This window comes from Pteropus medius, unplaced genomic scaffold, assembly GCF_902729225.1.
Source record: "Pteropus medius unplaced genomic scaffold, Ma_sr-lr_union100, whole genome shotgun sequence".
NCBI classification, from domain to species: Eukaryota; Metazoa; Chordata; class Mammalia; order Chiroptera; family Pteropodidae; genus Pteropus; species Pteropus medius.
The window spans coordinates 6,984,539-6,999,176 of record NW_024344371.1 but is presented as its reverse complement, the minus strand read 5'-3'; the positions used below and the strand labels follow the sequence as shown (position 1 = coordinate 6,999,176).

Sequence of the window (14,638 nt, the reverse complement as noted above, 5' to 3'; positions counted from 1 at the left end):
GTTGGATAGTATTCCATTTTCCAAAGTCTGTTCTGTGGAACTCTAGATTTGTGAAAATTTAAGATGCTACATGATAAAAACAACAACAACAACAACAATAATAACAACAAGAAAAAAACCAGTGGAGATCTGAGGTAAAAAAAAAAAATGTGTCTAGAATGTAGTGGGTTAAATGAAATAAAACTTTTGTAGAGGACTTCTTGGTGCCTATATATGTTATTTAATATTGAGAATTTAAATAATTTAATTCACAAGCTATACAATAAACATAAAATATATGCATTTATTTCCCAAATTATTTCAACATCCAACCCTCTTTTGAAGAACATCCTATGAGATTATCATTCATCTTTGAAAATCGTTGTCAGTATCTCTGCACACTTCTACATACCCAAGTCACTTTTGCAGGGAGTTTTGATTAGGGCATTGAACATTGAACTTTCTTTCTAAGATGATACTCCCAGCCAATGCCAGAAGTCCATTATTCCGGGAATGTTAGCCACGCTAAAAAAAAAAAATGAAATCCCATTCTATGAATATCATATAAGCGGCTCTTTGCTTCCATATCTTCTTTTCTTTTCCAAAGTTTAAACATCCAAAAGGGATTAAAACCACTGAATTCGCTCAAATCCTTCAAGTTTTCTATGTATAATTTCAAAGTCACCAGAGATACATACCAGGTTTCTTTCAGGTATTATCTGTTGTATCTGTATATTCTCTTGTCATTCAGCAAAAGTGGGCAACAGTTGGCAAACTGTCAAATCTCAGGTGCTTACTGTAGAAACAGCAATAACCAACTCCATGGGAATTTTCTGCTTGTTATGGAGCGCTTCAGTGGTTTTGAGATTTCCTCCCCCACCACCCTCCCCTTCTTGGTTCTCTGTATTCACTCTTTTGCATTCAGTAATTTATGTTTATTAAAAGCAATTTTAATTCTCCAGGCTTCTTTAGATTCTCTCCTCTGCCCCTGTTTCCTTCTGAATTACTCCCAACACCCTACAAGAACTTTCCATACTATTGAGAAATCAGAGTATAAGACGCAGTTATTTACACCATTTATTTTCTTACTAAGTAGGGCATCTGAGTTCCTGCCCCTTCTCTCTAGAGATCTCATCTAATCTCATTTTGAAACGTCTACACACTGAGGATTTCTATCCAAATGTATTCCTGGCTCTGCTCTCTTTCCTGAATTCTGGGCTCTATTAACCTCTAGTCATTATTTCTAGGTTGAATGGCTAGTGGCATCTCAAACTCAATATGGTCAAAGCAGAAATCATATTTCTCCCAAAACTTGCTTCCTCCCTAACTTTTTGTCAATAAGCTTTGACTCATTTCTCTTATACACAGTGGCCAAAGTGTGATCTTTTAAAAAATGCTAATTAAATCTTATCAATCCCTGGCTTAAAATGCTTCAATGCTTCAGCAGTGCACCAAGAATAGAATAAAAACTCTTTACCATGGCTTTCAAGACCCTTTGTGATCTGGCTTCTACCAGTTCTGAGTTCATCTCCCATCTTGTCCCTCTTTTCCTGTACCTTGAAAATGCCAAGTACATTCCTGTGTTAGGCTCTTTGCACTAGCTGTTCCCTATGCTTAGAGTGTAATTCCCCCAGATCTTCAGGCTGGCTCCTCTCAACATCCAGGTTTGGGCTCAAATGTAAACTTGGTAAAACCTCTCTCATCCCTGCATCCCATTCAAAATAGTGCCCCTTTCTCCATCTTCCTTCTCTCAAGAAATTCTCGTTATTATCGTATTATTTTTATTCATTGCAATTATTATTATCAGAAACGATTTTTTTGCCTTTTTAATGTGATTTGTTATGGTAGGGATATTGTCCATCTTCACAGCTGCACATTGGTGCCAGTATAGTGCCTGGCACAGAGAAAGCCCTAATACATCGTGATATCTACAAAACATGAATGTCTTCAACTCTCCTGAACCTCTAGCAAAACTAGCTTTTGTGAGTATCTTGTAAACTGACCAGCAAACTTTTTTTTTTTTTTCTGGTAGTAGGAAATTGTGGGCATATTGACTTGACTCCAAATTCGAAAGAAAATAAAATTCATTTTTCTGACATTAGAAAAATTTCCTAGAGAATTCCAAAGGGCACTGCATCAAGAATAATTCCACCATTTTTCCAGCTTATCGGATCCTGGTTAGGAAAATTATACGTTACCATGGATGAAGAGAACCACTTCATAAGTAAGTGAGCAGGTAAAATGCCAATGGACACGGTAGGCCTTCCCATACCATCAAACCTAGAGAAAATAAATCAGTGGATGACACAATATTGTTGAGGACATTCAAGGCTCCATTACTGACTCTGGGAACAAGGCTGTAAGAGAAAACTACCTTTATAATGCCCTGTTCTAGGCCAGAAACTGAGTTCAAGACACGAACAAATAAATAAAATAGAACAAAATAAAATATAACCAAATACAAAAGAAAAATACACAATGGTTTTCTTGGGTATGTGTGTCTGTGTTTGTATAAGAGGAAGGGCTAGGGAAGTGGAAAAATGGGCAGCAAGACTGGGTACGTAATTTGTCCGGCCTACTGTACAATGAAAAAATTAAAAATTTCTTGACAGTGATAGACAGCAGACCATTGTGGCAGAGCATTATGCCCAACGTGGCATTTCTGAGGTTTGGGCACTGTGCACCTGCACAGTCACACACCCATGAAGTCCACCCTGGTGGGAGGAGCAGATTAGAATTCATCTTCAAAGACTGGGCAGCGCCCAAATAAAGCAGCAACAAGAAACACTATCAAAATTAGAGCGGATGGTGCCCAACCTTGATGGTGGAGCTAGTGATGGTGGTGGCGCTGGGTGGAGCGGGGCGTACCAATCCTACGAAGCAGACTTTAGGGTGATAGAAGAGGAAGGAAAACAGTTTCTGAGGCTCCAGAACTAGAAGCTCCAGACACAGAGGATAAAGTAAAGAGCAAGAAGCCGCATCAGACTTTCCTCCGGTCTTTATGCAGACAATGCCTTTTCCTTCAAAAGAGGCCGCCTCCTGAATCCAGCCACTTGTGTCTGTCTGGTTTCCTTGGGAGCTGCGGTGCAGTAGGTGGGGTTGGGTATCAGGGTGTGTCAGAGAGACGAAAAAAAAAAGTAGAGACAAGTTTAAATATATTTCCGTGGATTGGCTTCCCACCCTCTTTGGCAACCAACCCCAGGGCTCCCAGAAGGAGCCGGGATGTAAATGGGTTTCCGAGGACCCGCTGTTTTCATCCTCCCTTGACGCTCCGAAGGTAAGACCCAAGGGGAACAGCGGGGCTCGTCTTTCTTTGGTCCATCACGGATCACCTCGCTGGGAGAGGTGCGCAGTCCTCGGCCATTTGGAAGAAGTGGAGGGGACTCGGGGAACCCGGCAGCGGGACAGAGGAGGTGCGCCCCGTCCCGTCCGTCCGCAGTCCGGCAGCCGGGCCAGCGGAGACTGGAGTCCCCGCAGGGAGAGGTGCGCCGCGCCCGCGGGGTGGCCCCCATCCTGGGCTCGGCCCTGCGGCGGCTGCGTGAGGCTCAGGCCGAGAGGGCGGCGACCCCGCACCCTGCGGCCGCGTCCTGCGACTCCCGCGCCCGCCGGGTGGTGGCTCCGCAGCGCCCGCCCCGCCCCGCCCCCGGCCCCGCCCCGCCCGGCGCCGGGCCGCGCTGACCCGCCGCCCCGTCCCCGCGAGTGCGCCGCGGCGGAGGCTCCTCGGCGACGGTGGCGGCGGTGGCGGCGGCGCCTCCCTCGCGCGGCGCCCGCGCCCCCGGCGGCGCAGTCCTCCCGCCTCGGCCATCTTCCCTCCTCCCGCCCCCTTCCCGCGCCTCGGCCCCGCGCCCTCCCCCCGCCCGCAGACTTTTCCGGAAAGTTTTCATTTTCCGCCTCGGCTCCCGGAGAAAGGAGCTTCCCGCTCGGCGGCAGCAAAACTTTCGGCCGCGCGGCGAGCGATGAGCGCCCCTCCGGTGCTGCGGCCGCCCAGCCCGCTGCTGCCCGCAGCGGCGGCGGCGGCGGCGGCGGCCGCCGCCGCGCTGGTCCCGGGGTCGGGGCCCGGCCCCGCGCCGTTCCTGGCTCCCGCCGCCGCCCCGGCCGGGGGCATCTCGTTCCATCTGCAGATCGGCCTGAGCCGCGAGCCGGTGCTGCTGCTGCAGGACTCGTCCGGCGACTACAGCCTGGCGCACGTCCGCGAGATGGCTTGCTCCATCGTCGACCAGAAGGTAAGGTGGCGCGCGGCTCCGAGCCCGGCCCCTTCCCGTCGGGCAGGGGGCGCTGCCCGCCCGGCCGCCCCAACTTTCCGGGAACGGGGCTCCTGGACCCGGCACGGGGGCTCCTGCAAGGCTCTGGCACCCGCCGAGGTCGGACGGCCGCATCCCAGGCACTGCACTCCCTGTAGTCCAGGTCTCCCCTTACCCCGTCTTCTGATATTCCCGACTTCTCTCCTGTCTGCATCCCCCTCGCCCATTTCCAGCCCTCTCAGGACGTTTCCAGGTATCTTGCTCTTTTCTCGCCGCGCCTCTCCCCTACCCTTAAGACTTCCCGGCTCTCACGTCTCTTTCCCCGCTGGACCCCGGACTAGCACATTTCTGGCGCCGGAATCCTCCTTCCTGCACCAGTTTTCCCCTGGGACACGCTCAGCACGATCTCATCACCACCCCCATCCCCTTCAGGCCCCTCTCCTAGCTCTGATTGATGCTGAAGAGTTCCTGGGATAGTCTGGAGATGAGGAATTTCTCACCTGTCAAATAAGCTTTCAAGAGAGGATGATTGACTTGGCCAGCTGTGAAAACAACTGACCAGACCACAACTACCCACCTCTACGAGAACATGGGGGCAGATTTTTCAACTATGCAATCTGAAAGTTGCAGCCTTCTTGCTTTTAATCCCTGGGACACTAATAGTGGGGCGTCGAGGTGGGGGCCCAGGCTTTTAAAGGGTCAGGGTGCTGTCCATGAGCACCCCAAGGCTGGCTGTGCCCTTAGGTTTGAGGCTGTGGGACTTTGGACAGCGGCCATCAAAGGCGGGTTGGAAAAGGGGTCATTATTCTCGGCCAGGCCACCCGGGGAATAGACCCAGCCCGCCTACAACTGTTAGTAGCGTAATTCTAAATTTCAAGTTGTCCTGTAGACATCCAGAGGGAGATTGCATGGAAGGGGGTGATAAGAGTTTAAAGAAGAGGGGACCATGGCGGCAGTCGACTTACTTAGTGTAAACAGTCAAGGTTTAGGGATTAGAGTCGGAGGTGTCTAAGTGTGATAAATTTCACCCCTGGAGGACTGGTTAGGACTTGCTTTATAAAGATCACTTGAAAAATCATGAATGCTTTAAATTACTTGGAACAGAGTTTGCTAAGCGGGGAGTGTTGCGAATTGTGGCACTTGTGGATATTAGGAAAAGCCCCAGGGAAAAATCGCTAATCTAGGAAGTTATAAAAGTTCTAGAGGCTAAGATAACAATGAGAGCTAAGGATTTTTATTTATTGAATGGAGTGACTCTCAATTTTTTGCATGTAAATGACATATTTTGTCTAATTCTGGTACAAGTCATGTCGGATGTTGCTTCATCATCAATGTTATGAACATCTAATGCTGGATAACGGGAACTCTCTCCTAGGCACTGAAAGCCTTCCCTAAATGGAAGTTGTCGTCTACAGCAATCTCCATTAAAGTTCAAACCAGTTAATTAAAAGATACTGGATAAACATATAAACAATGTATAATGAAATTTCTCAAACAGCTAATACAATTGCATAGAATTTTAACTTACCCAAATTCTAAAGCCAGTGATAGAGTTATAGGGAATATTCAAAGTGGGTCAGATTAATATGGACAGGCTGTTTTTTGATCAACTTTAAAACACACACATACCCCTTGATGGAGTTTAGGATGAGGAGAAACATGTATGTATGGTTCTGGAATGGATTGGAATTTTGAATGGTGAATGAATTCCATTTATCTCAGTACCTAACAAGAGGGATGTTATTATATGGAGGGAGCAATATGAGGGCAAAGGGAGAAGACAGCAGGCCTGAGGATAGTGACTAGGGTATTTAGAGAAAGTACAATTATGAAAAGGCCTTGGAATTAAAATGAACTCAAATTACCAGAAGCCTCAGTAATCTACATAGAGTATCAAACCAAGGACAGCTGAAAGATGGATTTGCTATGTGGAGGATGTGTTAGAATGCCAAAAATGTTATGGCAGAAAGAAAAGTGGAGTTTAGTCTCATGAGCTAATTGAGATCTGAGCCAAAGCCTGGGGAAGAGACCTGGAGAAACACCAAAAAGGGAAAATCATCAGCCCTGGTGACTGATTTAAATGAGGGACACATTCCTTTTGTATTTACTCTAGTAGGTCTTCTGTCTCTAAAAGAAGAGTTTGAAAAGTTTGACTGCTTGGGATAGCGCAGGTGAGATCACACTTGCATTTCTTAATTTTTTCTAAAGGTTTGTGGCAAAGGGAGAGGTAGATTTAGAAATGTGGATTTAGAGCTATTTATATACAGGATACTCTAAATAAATGTTTACTGGGTTTGGAAAGGAAAATTTCCATCTATCTACTGTCATCTATCTTGAGGTATATTATCGCTGAGGCAGAAACAAGATTAAGAGGCCTGAATATCCATCACAGGACAGCAGAGAACTCTGCTTTGTGACAGTAGAACTGGCAGAGATGGTCAGTGTGGAGTTAAGGGAGAGGGAGGAGATCTTTTGTCCCTTATTTCAAGTTCTCTTGAAGTACTTTCTGAAGGTAGCAAAGTGAGGAAGGATGACAGGAAAGAGAAGGAAGGGAGGGGATGAATGTTTTAGGAGAGAGCTGAGAGTTTGAGGTCGTTTACAGTTTGCTATGTAGACAGACTGGAGTCATGTTGACCTTACAGCAGGAGAGTCTCATTTTCTGAGTCCTTCTCCTTTGTTGTTTTATAATGTGTTAAGAGGGTTCATAGGATATGTTTGAGAGTCCCCTAAATACTAACAGGGATCAGACTAGCTTAAATCTTTGGACATATTGGCTGACAATTCACTGTATTTCAGCATAATTCGTGGGATAGTTTCTATGGGATGAGCAACTGAAGTGTGCAGGGCTGATTAAGAGAGAACCCTGTCCTTGTGAAACACATCTTTAAGTTGTTATTATTTAGAATTTAGAGTATAGTTTTTCTTTCTTTAATTATGTAGATTTGAAAAGTGCCAAACATATGATTGTACTTGAAAAATTTTATTTGTACTTCTAAAATATTCTTACTTTAAGTAAATGTTCACTAAGTATGTACTGAATTATATAACTTAATTATTTCTTTTATCTTGAGGTTTAGATGAAAAATCTAGTCTCGCTTTCTTTTCGTATTAACAATGTATGAATGTGTAAGATGTAATTAATGTCTTCATTTTTGGAAGTATTAGGCCAAAGTTATGTTTATATTATGTTTGTTTCTTTACTTTGCAAGCATGTAACCTTGAAGGCTGGTTGTATATAAAGACGTGTATTCTGTTACTCAGTGTACTTGATTATTGTTATTGAAAAAATAACAGTAATTGACCTCACTTTGAAACACTGTTACCTTCTACTATCAAAGGAACCTTGAGTATATAGACTAAGAAGAAATTGTTTTGAAGCAAGAAACTATTCCAAAGGAAGAATTATTTTGGTTTCATAATATACCACCTCTCCATCTCTCTCTCTCTCTCTCTCTCTCTCTCTCTCTCTCTTACACACACACATACACACTACACTTTTTTTTCAACAAGCAATATTAATTTAGGAATGTGGGATGCAGTTAATACCACTGTCTATCTGTCCATTCATATTTTGGTATCTTATTAGAAAGACAACTCATATTTCTTTTTGAATTTACTTAAATGGAGTAATAACATCTATAAGACTCCTGGCATACAGTTTCACTTTGCACAGTCTTATGTCTGACCAAAGAAAACTAAAGAGTGAGATTTTGTAGAAGATAGCTCACTAAAGGAACAACAAAGTTTAGCATTTTGGTTTGAGAGCAGCTTTGCTCTGCTTGTAGTTGTTTCACTTTCTTAATTATAAATTGTTTTCTTAACAGTTGTAGTGTCATTTTAATTTTATTGTTAATTTTAGCTACTCTACTTCTACACAGATTGAGAAAGCTGGAAGTAATTAGCTGCTTTAGCAGCCCAGCATACATGTGACAACAAAGTCCTTTTAAGCTAATGATGGTGTTTGGGTCTTAGGTGTATATTTTTAATTCAAATCTTGTATTTGTCATATGTCTGTTGATTTCTGATTTAATGATGAAGTATAGAACTTGTCATTGCATTAAGCGATACTTAAGTAATATAACTTTAATAACATATATTTAAAATTTTAATTTCTTTTCAAGTTTAGTAGTATAATGGGATTATGTTTTGGTATATATGTAATGCCTATGTTTTATATGTGTATATAAAACATGTACAATAAGCCCATACATATATAATATACATATATCTGTTGTACATTATCTAAGTGTCTAAGTGTGCTTTGAAAAGCATTTTTAAAAGCCTAATTATCCACATATAGGTGCTAGATGCTGAATTATTGTTTTCTATTTTTGTATTGCAGGTCCCACAAAAAGTGGGGACTCATATATCTCGTAATCCAAAAGAGAAACTATACTTTCTATTTTTCTATCAATACACAGAACTGACAACCTCTTTTTACGTTTGTGTACTGTTTAATGGTTTTCACAAGGAATGAAAGGCATTTAGTTTTACAGTCTTTGGTCTGTGAAGAATTACATGATTGGCTGTTTTGACAAATATATGAATTAATTTGGGCCTTTAGATCCAGGATTGAGATCAATTTGAAAGAGTTTTCTGTGAAAGCTATAGTGTGTGCATACATAGGAGTTGAGGTTAATGCTAGGTGTGGGGCTGGAAATTATTAATAAAATTTGAAGACTTGCCTCATACTTGATGACTGTATTTGTATAACCAGACACCTGTCATATCTATTAAGAGAAATTTAAAACTTTATTTTGCTAATTATTCTTTTTTATTTTTTCATGAGATTATTTTATGACTTTTAATGACTTTTAATGATCCTACTAGACAATACAAACAAATTTGTAAGCCTATGAATGTATGGTTGTGACTTCTCTAAGAATACTTTGAAGATACAGGATAATAAGCGTAAAGGACTAAATATACTGCCTGGTAAATAGGTGCATAATAAATAGGATTATGGATATCTTAAGGTTTCACCAACTAGCATGCAATTTTGTTAACAAAATAAATGTGTACTTTATGATCTTATTCTTATCTCAGTATGTAATTAAAATTGTAGCATTAAAAAGTAATATGGCTGTAAGGCCCAGGTGACATTATTTTTCCTCTGCCCTTTATAACAGGGCCAATCTTAGGAATAGTTACATTTTGAAGCCGCCTCTCAAATCTCAACCTCTCAGAATTCCTAAATTTGATTATTGCTAAATGAAAAACACATATACTGATGAAAGTATATCACTTTTTATTATTTTTGACAAGAAGTTGACTTAATTCCTTTTCAATTGCATGTAATATGAATGATATTTCATTTGATAAAAAAGCGAAATAAAATAGGTAATGATGCGACATTTGGCAACATAGCGATTCTCAAATCTGGTCCTTAAGAGTGAAATAAAAAGATTTTTTTTTTTTTGCAAGTCAGCCCTTGATTTGAGGAGGACAGCACTCATTTTGCTGTCATGATGTCATCTTGCTGTCACGATAACATCTGGGAGGTTTGCGAAATCATTATATCTAATGAATAGCTAATATAATATAGTTTGTTGTGCACATACAGAAATGTTGTATCGAGATGGGAGACAGTTTTACTGAGGAACAATTGAGTTAGCAATTTGGCTAAGCCAATCACAAGTCTTTTCTAGATCTTTTCACTAACTACCACTTAACTCTCACGGAAGCCTGTGCCTCATTTATAAAACCTTTAGACAACCACAATCATTAACTATTTATCCATCTTTTAAAGAAGAGTGGAATAGACAATAATATGAAACACATGCAAATACCATTACGCGCGGTGTGCAAAGGGCATGGCCCGTGTGTGTGTGTGTGTATGCGTGTGTGCGTGTGTGCGGTGGTGTTAGACTGTAATCATTGAATAAGCTCTCAAGCTATACCAGGAAACTAGTCTAATAATCAAGATAGCAGGGCTGGACTCACATTGGATTAGAAGTGGGTAAAATGCAGTTCCATAGGAGTTGATCATAACAAGTTTGCTTTGTTTCTGTGTGCTGAGGATAACTAATTTTTTGGACCTCTGATTTCTGATAGTCACCTTAAAAACCAAAGTGACTGGAAAATCTAAGCCCAAATGTGAAAATAGAGGTAAATATAGAGGGTATTTTTAAAGATAATGCTCACATTTTAGTTTTTCTAACAATATGGTAGAGAGATTTTGAAAACGAAGTTTCAGTTTCTTAAATCTTTCCTTAATGTTGGAGTATGTTAGAACAACACACACAACGAAAAAATGCACCAATTTTTTGTTTTTCTATTGATAGAATTTAGGTATAGAGAAAATGGTTATTTTGCTCACATGTGTTCAAAATTCTTTTTCATCTACAAGAATATGTGAAATTTCTCCAGGAATTCCTCTGATACCATCAACCAAATATTTTTGTACCATTAACAACCGACAGCATCACTTGAAGTAACTTGGCATCAGAGAAACTCACATTATGCAGTTTTTTATTCTTTCTAGTCTTACGTAGAAAATAGATAATTTTTTTAAAAAGTGTTAATTACATGGCCACTATGGCCATTATGGAATATTGTATAATTTAGATAGCTATAAAGGTAAGAATTAGTGTAAAAACACCACATATTGAGACACAGTAATGCCTGTCCAAATTTACAGTTTCCTGTATAGAAGTTTTTTTCCAAAGTTTCAAAAAGGTTTTATTTGGCTAAAGCTAGATAGTTGATATAGCAGCTTAGCAATGTTGGCACATACAAAGATTAGATTTTTAAATATGCAATCATGCAGGAATTTTGTCCAACTTATTTTGGTTAAAAGGAAAAAATATATATATATTCTTCACTGGTTTATTGGCTTCTATTCTGACTAAATCACTGATTGATAAGGAAATTGTTGAATTTACTGTTTGTATTTAGGCACAATTTCAAGAATTTCTGAACGCCTCTCTCCCTAATTGTCGAAGCCACTTTCCCCCCACATATATATCATAAAATGAAGTATGAATGTGTTAATGAAAATGTGAGCAAAATCCATGAATGTGCATAATAATTGTTATTATTGATAATCTAAGGCTCTGCAGACTGTAGTACAGTGCAGTATATTATCTTGTTAATAAAAGAAATATGCTTTTTATTAGCAAGAAATTTGTATGTTTTGATTAAAAAATTTTATATGTACCTTTCATTGGTTCAGATTGTTGAAGGGATTGACATACATATGAAATGTTATACCTTAAGACGATTGAAGCTTGCTTTAATATATATTTGCCCCTTGAACAATGAGGGGCTTATTGATGCTAGCCCTATAAAACCTTACCTAAAGCAGGTCGAAAATTCATGTATAATTTTGACTTTCCCAAAACTTAACCACTAATAGCCTCCTGTTGACCAGAAGCCTTACCGATAATATAAACAGTTGATTAACACATGTCATATGAATTATATACTGTATTCTTACAATAAAGTAAGCTAGAGAAAAGATAACAATATTAAGAAAATATGAAGAGAAAATACATGTACAGTATTTATTTTTTAAAATAAATATTCATGTATAAGTCGACCTGCGCATTTCAACTCTATGTTCAAGGATAATTATACTAAGTTTGTCACAGAAATAATAGTTCAAATCCAGTTAAAAGGGTATTATTAAATATGTGAAGTAAAGATCTGAGTCTATTTCCTTTTTCATAAACAATGAGAATTGGCATATAGTCAAAGCCTGACTTAGTAAGATAAGTCATAGACAAAAACATATTTGCACTTCAAATAAAACATCAATTTATTCAAATATGAAATCCATATACTGTTAAATCAGTTTGCTTTTTATGTATTTTTTTGTAAATCCTTTAAGTTGATTTTAAAGAATTTTTTCTTGAAATTTATTCTGTTAGATTTATGTTGATGTAAATTTTAGACTTTCTTAAGAAGCACATATTTTCCATTAGTTGTTAATAAAGATTAAACCCTTAGGTTAAAGTGTTAGAAGGATTTTTAAACTGTCAGTGTTAGATATACCAAAAAATTAAAACCTTTTCCTAGGTTGTCTAAATCAAACATGCTAATGGTGTAATAATTATTGGATGATTGTGGAACTATCACTTTGTTTTGTATAACTAAATGTATAACTAAATGTATGACTAAAGCCAGAGAGAGATCAGGGATTCAGTTCTAGTTCAGGTACTTGAGTTATGTTCCAGAGAACTTAATTGATTGAATTAGGCCATCTATCACTGATCAAATGTTTGTTCATGACACTGTGTCTCAACCTTTTAATCAATTAAACCTAAACATTTTTTTCCCCGTCTCTTAGCTCCTTAGATATTGAGAAATGGTGATAACCTTGTGGTGTGATAGGGCCCCCTGGGTGGAACCAGGAGTTCTTACAATACCAAGTGGCTACACTCTTCCTAGAATGCTGGGAGATCACAGCCAGCCTTCAGGGAGAGACATACTTAAGGACCCCGGGGCATCTGGCATAAGGAATAAGCTAAATTTGGAGACACCTAAGGGTGATTTCTTTGCCAAAGAAGACAGATTGTTAAGGTAGGCCAGGAGAATATTCCTCAGTTTATAGAAAAGTGAGGTCTACTGTCCATTCTAAACAATCCGTAGAGTCTTTGCAATCACTGAGCATCTTTGAAAGGTTTGGTCTGTATCCCTGCTGTGGAAAGCTGCAACTAAGAACATGTATGACCAACAGAGTTGTAATTATGTAGCAATTGGTTAGGACAGTTAACCCCTCAGAACAGTGGCCACAGGCAATGGTGTGGGGCAAAGAGTTGTAGATTTCACCATTGTCAAAAGTAAGAAGGCAGGGGGTGGGGGCAGGAATGGTGGGAGCAGGAAAGGTGGCATTTAAGCTTTGGTGATGGCTTCGAATTGGTGGTGGTAAATAGACCAGACCCAAGCAGGTTAGAGTTGGCAAGACCTGTGGGATCGTGAGACTCTAGTGGCACCTGAGGGCAGAAACAGACAGTGACAGTGAAGATTTGACCTCCTATAGATTGAGTTAGCAGGAATGACCCCATTAGAAAACTTATGAATAAATGTGAGAAGAGGTCTAGGAGTTGGCTTTTTCAAAGCAAAGTGGTCCTCTTTGGAAGTTTTCAGAATGTCACAGTTGAGACGTTCAAAGAGCAGCTCCACCATGACTTGACTGTGAGAGTTTTAGGAAGCGCTTGCCCAGGGGCATCCTATCGTGGAATACAAGGTTCTAAGGCCTTATGGTAATAAAAGCCTGCAGAGGAGAGCATCCCAGGAACAAAACCTTCCTGGCGTTTACTGTGTGCCTGTTTGTATCTCGGCTTCTTTTTACTTGTCTTCTCTGATTTTCACAGACCTTTGCAGTAGTCATTTCTTCTTCATTTTAAAGATGAGGAAACTAAGAGCCGGAGAGGTTGAATCATTTACCCCAAACATATAGCTGTGAAGTAAAAAGCAAAGCTTCCCAATACTTTGTTCACTTCACTATAGCTAATCCTGAGACCTGAGAGGACTGGAATAGCCATATATCTGTACAGAGAGTTAGGAATTATCAGATTGTAGGAATTCCCTGATATGTTGGCTGGAATTTACCTAAAAACACTTAAACTTAACAGTACGATCTTATTTCTATGTTAGTTTAAATTGTTTCTTAGTCTGGAAGGCTTCTCTCGTCTGGAATTCACATCCAGTGAATGGTCAGCTAGAATTCTAGTCACTCTGGAGGCCACCAGTACGTGGCTTCTCTTAACTGGGGGCAAGATACCTTCCACCCCAAGTATTGCTAATTCACATAAAGAATGTCAGAAATGGATTTTCATTGGGGATAGTAGTGCCATTAGAGATATATTATTAGCTCAACTAATAATTATCTAAATTATTTTAGAGACATGCCTCACCGCTGTTAATTATCCAGAAGAATTAATTACCTTGTGTGATTAAATCGACATAGCTTGGTTCATAGCACTTACTTCCAATGAGATGTGGACACAGGGGTTTTGAAAGAAGTGATTATATTAAGTCCATGTGTTGATCAGTGTGCCTCAAGACTGGCAGATGTAAAGAATCTTAGCTATCAGTGTAAATCAGTGAATCATTGCTTCTTGACTAGCACATTGATTCTGAGAAAATAACTAAAGGTCCTTAAGAAAAGTACCTTTCAGTGGTGACTTTTCATTTTAGAAGTATTCAGATTGCCCATATGCTAAGGATCATGCTTTGTAAATCTGTTTTCTCTTTTTATGAATTTTATGTATTTGTTGTTTGTTTGCTTATTTTTGGTCAATTATCAATGAATCTACCCTAAGGTAAACTTACTCCCACTTGTGCATAATCAATCACAGGACACGTGGAAGTTTTTTACCACTTCAGTAGTGCTAGCCAATCCAAATTATTTGTTGCCTTGAATTCGTTTGCAGTAACTGTGTACAGGGCAAAAGCCAACATTTTCATTGTAG

The 14,638-nt window shown here is 40.0% G+C and overlaps 2 protein-coding genes across 4 annotated transcripts in view; one reads left to right on the top strand and one right to left on the bottom strand.

Moving 5' to 3' along the window:
* Nucleotides 1-274: 274 nt before the first annotated feature.
* On the bottom strand, nucleotides 275-3,784 carry LOC120608598 (translation initiation factor IF-2-like). Its single transcript, XM_039870529.1, has 2 exons — nucleotides 3,312-3,784; nucleotides 275-3,058 (listed from the first exon to the last, which is right to left on the bottom strand). Exons 1-2 carry the CDS (start codon nucleotides 3,782-3,784, stop codon nucleotides 2,776-2,778), a joined length of 756 nt encoding a protein of 251 aa, XP_039726463.1. The 3' UTR covers nucleotides 275-2,775.
* Nucleotides 3,785-3,838: 54 nt separating this feature from the next.
* The window catches only part of PRKD1 (protein kinase D1), a 277,719-nt gene continuing 266,919 nt past the window's right edge, over nucleotides 3,839-14,638 (top strand). The window contains exon 1 of one of the 3 annotated variants that reach the window (XM_039870448.1): nucleotides 3,839-4,202. In XM_039870448.1, the coding sequence (XP_039726382.1) occupies nucleotides 3,936-4,202 (267 nt within the window). In that variant the 5' untranslated portion in view covers nucleotides 3,839-3,935. The remainder of the gene's footprint in view (nucleotides 4,203-14,638) is intronic. The other 2 variants (XM_039870449.1, XM_039870450.1) reach the window with 2 other exon arrangements.